Source organism: Alosa sapidissima, chromosome 7, assembly GCF_018492685.1.
Source record: "Alosa sapidissima isolate fAloSap1 chromosome 7, fAloSap1.pri, whole genome shotgun sequence".
Taxonomy (NCBI): Eukaryota; Metazoa; Chordata; class Actinopteri; order Clupeiformes; family Clupeidae; genus Alosa; species Alosa sapidissima.
The window spans coordinates 14187864-14205720 of NC_055963.1; the positions used below are offsets into that span (position 1 = coordinate 14187864).

Genomic DNA, 17857 nt, shown 5'->3' on the forward strand with positions numbered 1-17857 from the left:
TGTGTGTGTGTGTGTGTGTGTGTGTGTGCGTGCGTGTCGGTGTGTTTGTGTGTGTGTGTGTGTGTCACAGAGGGCGCATTAAACACCTTGACGTAGTGGCTCTTCTGAGGAGGATCCAGCCTCCTCTGGGCTTCGGCAAGCTGTGCCCCCATCGTGTGGCCTGCAAGGTAAGGCCGGTCATGTAAAGCCAGCCTCGTGTGACCATGCCTCCCCCCAGGCCTCGTGTGATAGAGGCTGAGGAGACATTACACTTTAGTAATAATCACCGCTGGATATGAAATCTGCAGAGTATGTTCTGCTCTGTTACTGTTGTTATAGTATTCACTCCCTCTGAGCAGTTTTCAAGTCATAGTACTGGACTGGCATGACTGCTGAAGTAACAAACACACAGGGATATGCACATACACGCACACACACTCTCTCTCGTTCTTTTTCTCTCTCACACACACACACACACACGCACACACACACACACACACACACACACACACACACACTGTACGAACACACACACACACACACACACACACACACACACACACACACACACACACACACAAAAGTGCTCATTCAAGACATATTAATGTTCCATATGTTCACACCTCCCTTCCTCCCCAGCGACTGGTGGCAATGAACATGCCCCTAAACAGCGATGGCACGGTGACCTTCAACGCCACCCTCTTTGCACTGGTTAGAACAGCCTTGAAGATCAAAACTGAAGGTCAGCACACACAGACTTATACACACTGATACATACACACACACACACACACACCAAGCTGGTCTGTCTACCATATTATGTGCTTCAGGGTTTGCATATGCCTCCTACATACTAATGCAGTCACGTCCCCCAACCCAAGAACGCATTAGTCATTGGTACACTTTGGGTGCATACAAATTCTCTGTCTCCTAAAAGTTTGACTAAATCCGTGAGCACACACCATCTGTCCTTTTCTCAGCACATAGTTTGTATTCACTATTTGAACTATCAGCTCTAGATGACAATGAAGAGTTGACTTAACCCCAATACTCTTTCTCTCTCTCTCTCTCTCTCTCGCTCTTTCTCTCTCTTACACAAACACACACACACACACACACACACACACACACACACACACACACACACACACACGAACAGGGGACCCCAACCAGGAGAATGAGGAGCTGAGGATCATCATAAAGAAGATCTGGAAACGCATGAAGCCCAAGATCCTTGATGAAGTCATTCCGCCACCTGCTGGTCAGATTGTGCTATTACCTCTATATTTCAGCCCAGTGGGATCTCTCATCATGATCATAGTCATCATACCTGTGATGGCTGTTAAACTGATTGTACTCTTGGTGTCCTTGTAATCATGTTACGTTTGTCTATAGCTCAACAATATGATGGTAATGGATTTATAATCCATGCTTAGAGACCAGATCAAATGTACACAATGAATATTTTGCATAGCAGTAAAAGCAGTGAATGTAACTCTAAATCAGTGTATAGTAAATTATATTTCATAATACTAGGGTAAAAATGACATTTTTGTCTTTTCTGAAGCTTAATGACACATTAAGATTGAGACCATTCAAAACATTAACAATAGAATGCATATTTCCCAGAGTGTGAATATGAAATGGAACACATAGCTACACAAATAACAGTGATATCGACAAAATGAATAGATATAAACACAATAGACCTCTGAAGTCCGCCTACAAAAAACAAAACAAAACGGCCACCTTTGCCCATTTAAGGAGATCCGGTTGTTAATTGAAGCTAACTACCTATGGCAAGTTGCATTGAAGTTAGCTCTGGGGTAGCAAAAATCTAAGTGTGCCGCCTTCACATACTGGAGATCACAGTATTCACTCGAAGGCAGAGGACAAAAGTGTGTTCAGGAAAACGTCTGCATTTCAGACTTTTTCATCCCCGCAAGAGTTTAATAAGTGCAATAATTCAAAATCCTCATGTTATTTTCCCATAGGAAAAATCACCAGATACCGGATTTCAAAGATGGCAGGTTTTTTGTAGGCAAACTTCAGAGGTCTATGACCAAGATACCCTATGTGTTTTGTGGTGCATTTAGGACATCTCTTAGCTGTGGTACTTTCGAAGAAACGGACATGAGTTATTTTATTCTGGGACACTGCTACTGCTTGACCAGGTGGTGTCTGTGCAGACCTGGGACACTAAGATGCCCTTGCTCTGTGTTACAGATGAGGAAGTAACAGTGGGGAAGTTCTACGCTACCTTCCTGATCCAGGATTACTTCAGGAAGTTCCGCAAGCGCAAAGAGAAGGGGGATCTGGGGGAGCCAGACCCTAAAAACCCTTCTGCTTTACAGGTGTTTGGCATAGACAGGTTCCTGGATGGTTGAGCATCTTACAGTACCACATGCTACATGCACATTTGTATGCCCTATATATTTTTTAAATCAGGGTTCCAACGGGTCATGGAATTTCTGGAAAAACATGGAATCTATTCCAGACATGGAAAGTCGGGGAATCTTGTAATTGTTGGGGCATAGTCATGAATTATCAGGGAATTTTGTTAAAATTTACTTGCCAAAATACATTAATACAAATATATTTCCGCAGAATTGGTGTATATCTGGTTATTAGTTTTACTGCTTGCTTGAGTAGCCCAACTGTGTTTATTCAATACCTATTACCGGTAATTCATCTCCCGCTCTTAAAAAGTAAAAGATTCTTGAATGCTTCGCAGGTGCTCTGAAATCATTGGTCTGTATATTGTACTATTCATTATATAGTAAGTCATGGAAATTCAGGTTTTTTGTCAGGGAAAGGCAGGGGAAAGTCATGGAATTTTACATTTGACTTAAGAGTGGGAACCCCCAAGGTTTGGTTAACCAGCAGACTGCCCATGCTCAAAACAAGGCTGTTTTTTCAATCAAGCCAATCACCAAGGGAGTCTGTCTTGATGGTTTTCCGAACCAGTGAATCTCTAGAGATCTAGATGCATTGCGCTGTGGAATGCGTCACTTGGGCCATCTATGGAAATGTGTACCCTCTCATGCAAGCTGCCGAAATGGCGTTCCTCTATCCTCGGTGACAGCACGTGGGTGGTTTTCCTCGCGTACATGGAGCACGTTGTCCTTGATGCGTGTGTGGTGTTTTGTTTTGTTATGTTTTGTTTGTTCTGCATTCCCTCGGGTGTGTATGCATTAGTCTGTGCAAGCCAATAGGATAATGAGTGGCACTTTTATTTTTTAACTAATATGTGTCAGTGTAATCTCCAGGTGTCTGTGTACCTCTCTGTACATCAGTGTTGATATGTCAGTATGAGCATGTGTACGTGTGTGTTGGTGTGGACATGGTAGTATGTGTTGATGTATGCAAGTGTCTGTTTGTGAGGTGTGTTTGGTTGTGTGTGTGTGTGTTTGTGTGTGTGTGTGTGTGTGTGTGTGTGTGTGTGTGTTTCTGTCTGTCTGTGTTTGTGTGTGTGTGTGTGTGTGTGTGTGTATGGGGGCGGGCATGTTTGTTTCCAGCCATGAGCGAGTATGCTGCATCTTCCCTGTGTGTGTGTGTGTGTGTGTGTGTGTGTGTATGTGTGTGTGTGTGTGTGTGTGTGTGTGTGTGTGTGTGTGTGTGTGTGTGTGTGTGTGATCTGATGTGTGTGTGTGTGTTAAGTGGTGGTTTGACCGGAAGCTAGTCCTGGCCAGCATATATACTCTGGACCCCTCTCTTTCCGCATGCAGCTGTGTCAGGCTGGTCTGCGTACCCTGCAAGATCTGGGGCCAGAGATGAGACAGGCCCTGAACGCCGACCTGGAGGAGGAGGAGGAGGAGGAGGAAGAGTGCATGGAAGAAGAGCCAGAGGAGGATGACCCTCACTATAAGGTTGGTATCGTAACACCCCCAATTATCACCACTTTTGTTCAGAAATTCTAAAACGATGTTTTTTAACACTTCAGAATAACATTTGCTAAATTAACCTGACATTTTTCAGTAGCCATAGGTGTGTAGATTTGAACAAAATCTGGTTTGTTTGTTAACGGGAGCGTTTACTGCCTGAAATATCCGATTTTGTTTAGCACGCTCGGAGTTATAGTGCTGGCCTGATGGGTCGCCTATTTACACCGTTTCAACAGCACATGACGGTTAGACCGAGAATTCTCGTCGTGAAATTAAAATTCCACTGGAGCTCCAAGCGGTTGTGTACACGCAGCCTTACAACACTGTCTTTGAGTCACGGTAAAATGTAATTTTTGGTACATAGCTAATTTAGATACACCTATGGTGTGGGTGGTTGCGTTTCTTTAGGAGTCTGCTGTCTTGGTTTGTATAGAAATTGATATTAAGTGACGCATACACGCAAGACGGTGGAAATACGGGACCGACGGTAATAGGGGGAGTTCCGATAGCAAGGGTGACCATGGGGTTTTTGGGACATACAGTATGTGGTTTGTCAGATTATCTATACAAATGGGAAAAGTGTATTGTGTACTTTTCAGCTAATTGAGTATGTGTAGACAGAATGATTTTGAAAATGTTAAATATAAATAAACAGTTATGGCCAATTTGGATGCTTCTCCCTCTGGACCAAGCCCATGACAGCACAGGTTGTCCAGATCTCACCTCTCCTGGGTTTGTTTCCGCAGGGTGAGAATGGCTATGCAGGGCACTCAGAGCCCTCCGGCAAAGACCGCCGGGCCTCCATGGGCCACACGCCCACCAACACCTCCGTCCCTCTGCCCGGAGAGGGCGTCTCCAATGGCGGGTTGTCGCATAGGAGCGCCCTGGCCAAGACGCCCAACGGAGGGGGGCTGATCGAGGACGACATGAGGAGGGACGACAGGAGGTCACACCACTCACACTACAGGAATGGCGTGATCGACCAGCCACCCAAGAGGTCAGTGATCACACACAAGAGCCAAGTGATATCAATGACCAGTGCCCTGATGAAACTAGGTTACCTACATAAGTGAAGTTCAATAATATTTGGAGTAAAGCATCCCTTCTGTGCTGTGGTCTTCCCTATGGAATTCACTGTAGATATCATGGGTGGTCTGATCTCACAATTGAATCTCACAACAGTTTTTGACCTTTCCTGTCTGAGATGATGTATTACAATACATATTATGCACTTATCTACTTAAATACTTTTTACAGTATATGCACACAAACTGACTCTACATATACCGTATTATGTTGTGGGTGCTTGTTACATGAATTTGTTATTTGTCATTTTTTCTAATAGAAATTCCTATTACAAGTACTCTCGGTAAGCAGTTCATTCTTTCCCATCTTGTGTTTTATTTTTTTTTACCGTTCTCAAACTCTATTTTAAATTCATGGAAGTCCCTAACTTGTCTCAAATTAATCTCTCATCTCAACCGTCCAGGAGGGAGCCAAGGGACCACTATTCGTCTCGCAGGAAAGATCTGATGGATGGGGATGACGGCTACTCCGGAGAGCAGGGCTATTACAGGGAGGACGATAGTGAAAGCATTATCTCAAGAGAGGGGTAGGCGGAAAGAAAACCTACAGACATGTTTTTAAACGTCAAAATGAATAAGTCCGTAGTGTAGAAATAGAGAATGAAGTCATTCTGAATGTATGAAATAGATGATGTGTCTGCACGTTTATGCTATATTTACATCTCATGGATTGAACAAAAAGGAATATGCTTGTGTTCAATTAAGCATAATTGGTGATTACTGTACACATAAGTCTTACATTTGGTTTGCATTAGTTTCAGTATTATATACAAATATCTAGACACAATAGACCTATGGACCCTTTCAAGAGAGTTCCATTATCAGCATCATAGTTGGCCCCACAAGGCTTCCTTTTTAACATTCCATATGTTATCTTAATGCAGAGGAAGTAGATTGGGGCCCAAATAGAATGTTCAAGCATTGTTATTGTTTTTGTTTTTATTGTTGAAAGGGTCTATTGCCACAATACATCATTGGTCTTATTCATACAGAGCTGAAATGATAAGATGCAACTTTAGTTAATTGTGATTATTTGAGTACTGTATATTTTTGTAGAGGAGGATGCATGATCACAGCATTTCTGATCTGATATAGGCAAGGCTATCCCGGCGAGCCCCTGAGGTACCCTGGACATCGCAACCAGATGTACGACTCACCTTCTGCCCACTCTGTTTACGTCAACCAGTATGCGAACGGATACGGAGAGGCCAGAAGAACTGCCCGACGACGCCTTCTCCCCGCAACACCTACAGGTAAGTGGCTATCAGGTCTCTGTCTGGCGTGGTTTTCTCCTATGGTGTGAGATGTTGCTGTCTGTGCTGTGTGTGTGTGTGTGTGTGTGTGTGTGTGTGTGTGTTTGGGGGGACTTTGGACTTGTTGTCAGTGTGTGTGTGAGATTGTGCTCAGTTATCATATTTGTGTGTGTGTGTGTGTGTGTGTGTGCGTGTGTGTGCGTGTGTGTGCGTGTGTGTGCGTGTGTGTGTGTGTGTGTGTGCGTGTGTGTGTGCGTGTGTGTGCGTGTGCGTGCGTGTGTGTGTCTGCAGGTCGCAAACCGTCTTTTAACATCCAGTGTCTGAGGCGTCAGGGCAGTAGTGACGACCTCCCCATACCCGGCACCTACCACCAGAACTCTCCGCCCTGCAGAACACGCTCACAGGTGAACACAAGCCATCCTCACAATCACACCTTTACCAAGTGCTGCTTTTGGAGGGTATTGCTGTTAATTGCTACGTGTTAACATACCACATTTACACATACTGTATATGCATGCCTACAAAGACAGATTTACCTAAAACATCATTTGGAAACCATTGAAATAAGAGACAGAGAGAAAGAGAGAGAGAGAGAGTGAGAGAGAGAGACAAACACCATTTGGAAACCATTGAAATGCTATTGAATATGAAAGTTGAAAGTTTCCCAAAGTTATTAATGATACTGTGATACTGTAACTATCCCATCCCTCACATGGCATTTCTTTCTGAACTGAAGCAAATTGTCATAGAATGTGCTTGTAGAATATGTATTCCACTATTCTTGTATCCACTAGTTTTAAACATTGATATTAAGTCAGTATCTTGACACAACCCTTTTTGTTTTAGTGGAATTTTGTTTGTTTTTATTAGTCTTTTTGGTGCGTTTTTAAATGTACAACAATGCAAAGTTCGAAGCAAAAATAATCTTTACTCACAAGTATTGATGTTACTCAAAGCTTTGGGGCATGTGATAAAAAAAACAACCAGTTGTCAAGAAAAGTTTTGTATTGGAGCTTGATTTGTAATAATCATGTGACCAGTGATGTCAAAGCTTCATTTGACACAAACCCATGTTTGACACAAATCTGATTCAAAGGTTTAAACTGCACGCCTTGTGGTTGCGGTGGTTTGTCCTGTGATGCAATGCAAGTTAGGCGAAATTTGTGGGTATACACCTGATTTATTGAGGCTACTTCTCTGTTTAATATTAAAGTTGACTGATATTTAGCAGATATTTAGCAGACATTATTTACTGATATTTAGCAACAGACTCACAACTCAGGAAACGTTTTCACTGCTCCACCACACCTGTTTGTGAATGTCATTCCTTTACTAACAGAAAAATGCCCCTAGTCCACAATGTATTGCATACCAAAGAAAAATAGCCAAATTAAAATCTGACTTAGAAATAAAACATTGCCATCCTTAATAACAATAACAAAAACCCAAGTTGGCTGAATTCTTATTTGAATTAGTAAATCTTAGATAATTCAACAACAGCAATGAAAAACTGAGGAAAAAGAAAAATCAATTGCATCTTGTCACGTCTATAATCAGTTGTAAAACATTTAGTGGTGACACTACGCTTCATTGAACTTTGATCAGTAGTGGTCCCTGTTGGGCTCTGGTTTTCAAAGCTTCCAGTAATGATCCTTTTTTCAGTACTGTTATGTTAAGAGGTTTGCTGGCTCACAACACAACAACAAGCAAACATGAACAAACACACAAACAAAGACTGACCAAGAACTAGTAAACATGAGGGTATAAACACACAGGACTACACATGGCACAGGTGAACAGAAGGTAGGGACCAAGACTAATAATCAGGAAAGGTGAGGTGGGGCGGAGACACAGACACAAGGAACCACAGATGCACATGACAAGGATAAACAAAGGAGCACATGGAACAGGACCAGTGCTCGAATTACGTGGGAGCCAGAGGGAGCCGAGCTCCCTTAGAGTGAGGACTGGCTCCCATGAAAACAACATAGTCAAAAATCTGAGGGGGTCTCTCATATCTGAAGGTGCCTGGCATTGTAATTTAATTTTAAACAACACTCATTATCCATCCCTGTGCGATCTCTTAGGCTACCATGGACGTCCTTAGGCCTATTTTGGGGGCGTTGAAGCCACCCTAAGATGATCAAAAGTATATCTCACGAACGCGTCACTCAATACAGGGTAAACCATAAGAATAAACAGCAGACCTTACCGGACACGACAATATGAAGCATTCTTCTGTACAGTAAGCCATTCCCGAGTTTTCCAATTGCAGCAAATTTCTACAACTTTGAGCTGAAATTCTAATGTTATAGCCCAAAATAAGGAACTTGGTTTCCATATCAAATAATCAAAAGTTGATCATGACATGCACAGATCAACTGAGCTTTGGATAGATATTTCTACCATCATGCTTCAGTGACATGAATGTAACAATCATGAGACTGTTTCCTTGACATATGCTGCCATAAGTATGATCACATCATACTTTCACAGATATGGGTAGCCTATACTGTCTTGAAAATGTATATATAGCATAATAGATTACCCTTACAATGACCAAAGAGCTTAATAGTAAAATTACACTGAAAATAGCCTAGGCCTCAAAGAACTAATATATGACTTATCTGGTTAAAAAGGGTCATAGCTTGGTCTAGAGTGCAATTGTTTAGGTTTGAATATTGTTTGATGATTGTTGGTTATTGAATGATCACATAAGTTACCAGTAGTTTGTAGTAGCTATAGTTAAGCACTACCCTAGTTCAACTTAAATAGAGAACTGATCAAATGCTACAGGAGAGGAAGGGCGGAGAGAAAAGGCAGTGTGTCATTTCTCAATCTGTACATCTGCTTTCATAATTCCATGGTGTTCTGTAGTCAGCGATGTGTAAGATTATTGTGCAAGTCTAGTCAGTGTTCTCTTATTCAGGTTTCACTTCACTTATGAGTAACCCCTTACAAAAAATAACTATAGAAATATTTTAGTGTTTTGTATTGTATATTATTATTACAAGCATGATCACATCATATACAGTACTTTCCCAGATATGGGTAGCCTATACTGTCTTGAAAACTATATAGCCTAGTATAACAGATGGCCCTTACAATGAGCTTACTGTAATAGTAAAATTAGGCCTACACTGAAAATGGCCTAGGCCTCAATGGGTACCTACTGTACAATTCATTGAAGCCCTTTTAAGGTGTGATGAAATTTTACCTACAACCCTGGGGGCTAAGCCCCCCCTGTCTTTCAATCATAGTGACGTCCCTGTCTCTTACCATTAAAGACGTTAAATTAAAATATAGGCTACTACTGGACCTACCCTACGCTCTTGAACACAGCATGACTGCACTTCACCACCACACCACTAGACTATATGAGCAAACTGCATACGATCGATTTTAAAGGAACTCGCAAGTCCGAAGAAGTCACCCTGCTTTGATGCGAGTGTTTTGTCTATTTACATAGGCGTCCATTGGGCTAGCCTACATGGTTTGATACATGCTGAAAAAGTCCTGTTTGCTGTTGAACTTGCGCTTCGCCTCTTCTATGTTTATTGACAAACCCATAAATTATGACCCATAATACAGCCTACTTCAATGATTGTGTGAATTGATCTGTAGCTATCCTCTGCCTATGGTTCCAGATAGCCTACGGTGGTCTGGTTTAAATGAGTTACGTTGTGAAATTGAGAATGACATTCCGACTAAATTGTTTAGTCTATTTCTTTTTATTGTGAAATTGAAATGAAATATGGACTATTGCAATCAATAATATGTTGAAATTAATTAAAAGGAATCAATTTCTATGAAAAATCTCTGTCAGCTGTGTGCGTGTGTCAAGTTATAGCCTAGGCCGACCGTGCGCATACTGCACAAAAGCACCACTTGCGCCTAGGCTATTTAATAGTATCGCCTTGGGATGTGCCAACTTTTTATGAGATAGAGAGACCCCCTTAAAGACAAAAAGATAATTCGAGCCCTGAACAGGACACAGGAAGTAAACAAAGGCTAACAGGAAGTAACATGGGAAGCAAACACAATGGAATACAAAATCATAGTACAGACAAGGAAACAGGACAAGACAAATCTGAAGATGAGAGAACGAGCAAGAGACAGACAAACAACAGACAGACAGACAGACGCATACACAATTATTTTTTCACACAGATGTTTAAAAATTCTGATGTTCCATGTTTTGTACCATGCATGAGGACCCATATTGTGGTAAACATTAAACCATGTGTATCACTTGGCCATAAAAATAACCCTACAATGACATCATCTTCTGTTTGGACTCTCTCCCTCTATCTCTTCCTCTCTCTTTCTCTCCTTTGCTCTTTCTCTCTGTCCCTCCCTCTCTCTCTCTCCCTCCCTCCTTCAGGCGTACGGGGGCAGCTATGAGACCAGGCGCAGCAGCAGCCGGTCCTCCACAGGCTCCTCGGCCTCGTGGGCCAACCCCGGGCCGCGGCGCGGTCGCCTGCTCTACGCCCCCCTCATACTGGTGGAGGAGGACGGGGCCTCTGGCACCGGCGTGTGGGGGGACAAGAAGGCGCCCGGAGCAAGCATGCCCGCATCAGGGCGGCCGGACTGGTACGGAGCGCCATCTGGGACGGGCGGCGGCCAGCCCTACCGGGCCTACACCACGCTGAGGGTGCCCGCTCAGCTTAGCCCGCACTACAGTGAGAAGAGGGGGAGCGCCGACAGTCTGGTGGAGGCGGTAAGATGCCACACACACACCTGACCTGTCCAGAGAAACGCACAGTAGAAGCCCTGAGTACAGTGCTGCACAGCTGAGCATAGTGTATGATGCTACAATGCTGCAGAGTGCAGAGCACTATGGAATCAGTGTAAGATAAGATCAGATAATCCTTTATTAATCTCACAATGGGGGACATTTAGAGTGTAGAAGCAGCAGAGAGAATAATGAAATATAGGAAATATAGGAAAAATGTATTATAATCAATTAATCAAATAAAATAGAGACCACACTGTCTGAGACTACTCATTTAAAAAAGAATGGCATCCATTAAGAAAATGTTTAGTGGCTTACCCCCGTTGATAATAAAATAAATAATGTAGAATTAAATAGCTGATCATACTCAGGCCATAATTCCTGACCATTCCTAATTGTAAACTCTATGAAGGCTCTTGAACCTGTATAGTGGTAGTTGCCACAAGCAGTTAGCTTATCCTCCTAGCATTAGAGTAGTTATTTTGTTGTACTCATATATAGACATTTTTGCAAATATGGATTATCACCCATCCACCTATGCACATAAATAGTGGAACAATTTTAAACTGAAGATGTCTGTGGGTCCTGAGAAACTACTGCAGATGTTGCAGTCCACTAACAGACTGAATGATATACTGTGGATGCGGATTATGTGTTAACCCAGATTTTTTAAGTCACTAGAGCCAGTGTCTGTGTCTCTGTGTGTGTGTGTGTGTGCGTGTGTGTGTGTGTGTGTGTGTGTGTGTGTGTGTGTGTTTTTTTAACTGGCCTCATTTTGCGGCTTTACTGTAGGTCTTGATCTCTGAGGGGCTGGGTCTTTATGCCAAGGATCCCAAATTTGTGGCCTTTGCCAAGCGAGAAATCGCTGATGCCTGTCAGATGACCATCGACGAGATGGAGAGTGCCGCCAGTGATCTGCTAAGCCGGGGGAGCGGAGGAGGCGGGAGCTCGAGCGGCTTCCTAAACCACACGGACATGGGGCCCATGTACAGCGACGAGGAGCCAATCCGGAGCCGGGACGAGGAGGAGCTGGCAGATGAGATGACCTGTGTCACATCGTTCTGAGACGCCAAAAGGACAAATCGGAAGGCCGAGGAGGAGGGAGCAAGAGCGCGGCTGGCCAATCAAAGAGGCCACAGAGCTTGACAGCATCAAGGGCACACAAACACACTGCAGAGAAAGAGCTCCGTCTGATCAGAGATCAGAGAATATGTGTGATCATCACAGATACTGGAGAGAAAGGTTAGATTTAGACCTAAGAAGAATATGTATTAAAATATATAATTTGTAAAAAAAAAATAGTTATTACTTAAAATATGCTGTATGTATATTACATTGACTGTACATATATATACATATTTTAAATACATATCAGCTTAAAAGATGGCAAAAGCACAAGAAGATGGTTGGATTGTAGAGTTGAGTTCAAAGGCAAAGAGGACGAAAGAGAGTGATCATGTGAAAGGAAGAGAGAAGATCACAGGGGATTGGACAGGCGGAAAGAGAGATACAGGGATGCAGGGCAGTCGAGAGAGAGGAGAGGGACTGAAACTGAGAGACACTGAGTGAGTGGATGCGGCACAGCAGCATCTGATGGGAAGACTCCTTCTGAACTGTCTACAGGACTCCATGTTGTACATGCAATATATATATATATATATATATATATATATATATATATATATATATATGTACATAGTTTTTTTGTCATGAAGATGTTGATATGATCAAGTTGCTAAAGGGATTCTACTGTTCTTGACCATTTGGTACATTATCACACACATACAGTAGAGAAAGCTTTTTGTCTTTCTCTGCCTCTCTCACACACCACACACACACACACACACACACACACACACACACACACACACACACACACACACACACACACACACACAATATTTACACAGTACCCCTTTGAACAGTAGACATCTCAGTGGTTATGTACTGTCTCTCACCAAAATGCCAACCCTCTGTCCTGGTCTTATTTTACCAGTAACTTTTTGTCTTGCATTGTTGTTTTTCTCACTGTAACTGTCTGAATTGTTTTATTCCGTTTTACTGTGTGTATGAAGGGCATGATTGATCTTAGATGATGTACTGTGGTTTTTGATATGTCCCATTCATACTTGAAGGTTTTATGAGTTAGAGAAAAAATGTATGCACTGCATTTAGTTAATTTAGGTCATTTTGTACCAAATTTTGTCATACACAACATTTTGTATATTCAAGTGTATATTTAAAGCCAGTTCAATATTCACCATCATGTAAGGAGCTAATATCAGATTTATATCGAATAACACTGAAACAAATGTATTGAAATTTTATTTACTGATGGATTACTATGTTTGTAAATGAAAATACAAAGTTTAACATTTCACTTAATGTGTCTGCTCCTGCCATGACATCTACACCACATAGCTGATATCACATTGATGTTCGTGTTCTGAAGCAAGTGCACTTAGGAGGGAAAAGTCATTTTGTTAAAGTGGGCACAGGGCTAAAATGCAGGATAACATGAATACATGCACTGGACACTCACATGGTGTCAAGCTGTTAAAGTAGACATTTTTGCCATGTTAAATATGAATATGTAATTTGTAATTGAGTATAACAGTTCTATTTGTAAGTCCTGACACTCACTCCACTTACATTTAGTTATTATGATATTTAAATGGCTTTTAATAAATGGCTTTATTATACAGTACATAATTCTATGAATTAAACTATTCTACTCATCTAGACAGTGAAGTAAAAGGTTATGTGACCACACAAAGACATAACTGTGAGACTAGGTCTATTAATAAAACTGACTGGAATAGTGGGGCCTATTGTTTGCCACTGGAAGGCCACTGTTTCAAACGCCTCACCCCTTCAAAGAGCCACTCCATTTTCCAGATGGCCTCTAGCGCTCTCCAAGACTGTTTCAGGGACTCGCCACAAGGTCCCTTGACATACCATTCCAAACCAAAAGGTTTGTTTGTTTGTTTGTTTGTTTAATTTAAGGCCATTTCCGCAACTAAGGCTATTTAATGGCCAGAGCACTGCACTTAAATATGTTTCTTAAAATCTATGCTAATAAGATATTCTAAAACCTTCAAAGGTGGGACCTTACTAAAAACATCAGCTATAGAATTTTGATGATAAAATTGTTGTCTTTTGGTTTTCAAGGCAGGACAACAGATCAAAATATGTCTCACTGACAGGGGCGTTTTTGCAAAATTGGCATAATGGAGGATCTTCACCACTCAATAGAAAGCTATGAGTGAATCTTGGATGTCCTATATGGCATCTGGTATAGACTATTTGATCGTGTCTGGATTGAAAAGAAAAAAATAGTCTCTTCCTTACAGTAGGATGGATTTCGTATAGCTTGTTGTTGGTACTGTACATTGGTCCCATTCAGATTCCAAACCAAAAGGTAAAACCTAGAGCCTCTTTAGGCTCATACCTGGAAGCAGACGTGTAGGCTCCTTAGGGTCATATCTGCAGGGTGTCATACAGTTGCTCTGTGAGACGCTGTGTTAAAGTTCACCCCGTTTGGAGTCGAGAGCTACTAATTAACATATTGACAGACGGAGCGCAGCAGCATTCACAGCTGGCTTCCTCTGGGGGCCTTGGCATTGGGTGGAAAGAGCTTAAAGTAATTGCTATGGTGTTGTGTAGGGAAACAGCTCCTCACTGACAGAAAGCATTTCACTCCCAGTCACTAATGTGTTTTCCACCATACAATATACAGTATGTCCAGTGTCCACACATGTATGAAGTGCAAGAGACTTGTCATTTGGCTGTTAATATTTGTTATTTCTTAACCGCCATCTGTAGGAAAAGTATGAAATATATGGGCACGTTCGACTTCATGCAGCGGTGAGCAGATCTGTCCGAATGGGATGCATTTATTACAATGCAAACATGCATCACGTTCAGTCAGATTTGAGAAGCGCAGCAAGAAGTCGAAGGTGCCCACTGATTTGTACATATACTTTTCCTCAAGTTACTGACGACAGGAAAATGAGTTAAGGTAATGCGACTTCATAAACAGTCCTTATTATAACCTCTCTGTACACTTACAAAGTTCACAAAACTTCAAGGGTAATGCTATTTAGAAAAGAAAAAAAACAATAGAATGGTTTAGAAATAGCTCAAAACTTGTCCAATCAACGTATTAAATCCAACCCAAATTAAAGTTTGAACTCATCATCCACAAATAGAGTTTAACACCTTTGGTTTAAGTACAGCTAAAACAATGACTAGTAGGCCTTAATATCAAATCAAACTACATGTACTGCAGAGCAGTACAAAATATGACTGCCACCCAGTCCTGCACATTCTCTCCACAAAAATAAATCACGCTTGTCAATTGCCTACTTTTGTGTATGTAGATAGATAGATAGATAGATAGATAGATAGATAGATAGATACTTTATTGATCCCAATGGGGAAATTCAAGGGTCTCAGTAGCATACAGACATCACACACAACATGCACTTACAGCAGAAATAGTAAATATAAGTATAAACATATAACCAAACTCTACTGTACAATAGAGACAGTAGAAGAAAAGAAAAACTAACAAAACTAAATACTAAATATACTATATAAATTAAATAAAAAATCCACAGTGTGCTTGAGGGTGATCAAGCATGAGACGCTTGCAGTGACAGCCGGGACTGGCCTGTAGTTCTGTGTGCATGGTGAGGTGCTCAAGAGAGTGAGTGTCATGGTGAAGGTGCAAAAAGTAGTCCAACAGTGCAACAGTGCAAGAATAAGGTCTAGAGACCAGCATAAATAATATGGACAAATAGGAGAGTAAAGTATAATGTAGACAAGGAATATAAAAAACTATGTCAGTGCAAGAACAGGTTGAGGTAATAGGGTTACAGCCATTCAGTATTGTAGCAGAAGCCATTGGTCATGTGTGCTAATATAGCATGACAAACAGTGTAGCAGTAAAACAGTAGTGAAAACATTAGGCTGAGGACATTAGTAAAACAGTAGTAAAACAGTAGTAAAGCAGTAGTGGGCAGTCAGTACTCAAACATGGAGAGGGTGGAGAGGCAGACAGAATAAGCAGAGAAGTCTATTTCTCCTCTTCCCTTTAGTGAAGCATTAAACAGTTCAATGGCCCTAGGGACAAATGACTTCCTCAGCCTTTCAGTTGTGCATGGCAGTGAGTCTCTAGCTGATCAAGCTCTTTTGCTTAACAATAGTGCTGTAGAGTGGATGTCATTCATTGTCCAAGATGTTGATCAGTTTGTTCAGGGTCCTTTTGTCAGATATTGAAGTGATGCACTCCAGTTCAGCTCCCACTACAGAGCCAGCTTTCCTTACCAGCCTGTCAAGTCGCCCAGCATCCTTCTTCTTTGTGCTTCCTCCCCAGCATACCACTGCGCATAAGAGGACGCTGGCCACAACAGACTCCTGAGGGGCTTGCTGCACACATTGAAGGACCGCAGCCTCTTCAGGAAGTACAACCTGCTCTGCCCTTTCTTGTAGAGTGCGTCAGTGTTGGCTGACCAGTCCAGTTTATTGTCCAGGTGGAGACCCAGATCAATGGAGACTAGCAGAGCGGTATGTAAATGAGTGTGTCCAGTGTGTGTTTGTTTTTGTGTATATGTGTGCTTCTGTGTGTGTGTGTGGGTTCGCTTGTGAGTGTGTGTGTGTGTGTGTGGGGGGCGGGGGGGTAATGGGGTGTGTGTGTGTGTCTGTGTGTGTGTGTTTATCTGTGTGTGTGTGTGTGTGTGTGTGTGTGTGTGTGTATGTGCCTACTTGCCTGCGTGTGTCTTTTTATGTGTTTGTGTGTGGGGGTGGGTGTGTTTGTGTGTGTGTGTGTGTGTGTGTGAGAGAGAGTGTGAGAGTGTGTGTGTGCCTGTGTGTGTGCGCATGTGCGTGAGTGTGTGTGTGTGTGTGTTTATGTGTGTGTGTGTGTGCGTGTAGCTGATATGGCCCCCCATAAATGGAAATACACGAAACTTGGCATGCATTCAGAGGGTGTCATAATGATCCAACTCTTCCAATTTTGTGCAGTTTTGAACATTTCAGCCAAAGACACCTGTGAACGCCTCGTTTCTGCTTTTTCATTTTTAACTAGGTGGCGCTATACCTCAAATGAGTGGATATGGGATGGATTGACATAGCCCCTTGATTTTAATAAAATAAATTTTAATAAATAAAAAATCTTCAGGCATTTAGTAAAAGTTGGCAAATAGACTATTTTAGGGGTATTTTTTTTATGGTGAATCCTATTTGCCAAGCTGTACTGTATCTTTTACATGAGACTCAGTAGAGTGTAAAATCCAAGATGACCACCTCATACACCAAAATTATAAAATTTCTCAGCACTGGCTCAAAGATCAACTGTTTTTTGTGATATAGCTAGGGCTGTCAAAATAACTGATTCATTTCTATTAATTAATTTGAGAAAAAATAACTGATTAAAAAAATTAGTGCAGATTAATCGATTCCGTATGACCTTTGACCCCAAGCCGTTCTAGTCAGTAACCATTAGACTGTAAAATGAAGGAGAGAGAAGAGAACGTGCTGCCTGGATCATTGATTGGAACATTTACTTTTAAAAAACGGCCTGATGGTGTTGATAAAAATAAAGTGTTGAAAATAAAGTTCTCTGCAATGTCTGCAGCAAGGAATTTGCATATCACCGGAGTTCATCAACTCTATAGTCGCACATCAATGCAAAGAAATAAGTGTTGACATTGAGGGGAGTGTTAATTTATTTTCATTGTGTCCCCTAGGTTATATCTGTGGCCTAAAATGCCTTGTATGTGAAACAAAAAACTTCTTCCCGAAGCACTTTTGAATTTATTTCCTCAGCATATTAGGTCATATCATAGATTATTATGGCCATTATTTGAACAGTGAAAATAATAATAAAAGAGTTTTTGAACTTTAATGTCACTAATG

At 41.7% G+C, this 17857-nt stretch overlaps 1 protein-coding gene across 1 annotated transcript in view; it reads left to right on the top strand.

Moving 5' to 3' along the window:
- cacna1fb (calcium channel, voltage-dependent, L type, alpha 1F subunit) overlaps window positions 1–12553 on the top strand; it is a 47349-nt gene extending 34796 nt beyond the window's left edge. The window contains exons 37-48 of the mRNA XM_042097794.1: window positions 71–167; window positions 619–721; window positions 1139–1240; window positions 2206–2333; window positions 3708–3848; window positions 4610–4860; window positions 5209–5232; window positions 5353–5475; window positions 6044–6201; window positions 6493–6605; window positions 10586–10921; window positions 11729–12553. Of these exons, the coding sequence (XP_041953728.1) occupies window positions 71–167; window positions 619–721; window positions 1139–1240; window positions 2206–2333; window positions 3708–3848; window positions 4610–4860; window positions 5209–5232; window positions 5353–5475; window positions 6044–6201; window positions 6493–6605; window positions 10586–10921; window positions 11729–12001 (1849 nt within the window). The 3' untranslated portion in view covers window positions 12002–12553. The remainder of the gene's footprint in view (window positions 1–70; window positions 168–618; window positions 722–1138; window positions 1241–2205; window positions 2334–3707; window positions 3849–4609; window positions 4861–5208; window positions 5233–5352; window positions 5476–6043; window positions 6202–6492; window positions 6606–10585; window positions 10922–11728) is intronic.
- The last annotated feature ends 5304 nt before the right edge of the window (window positions 12554–17857 follow it).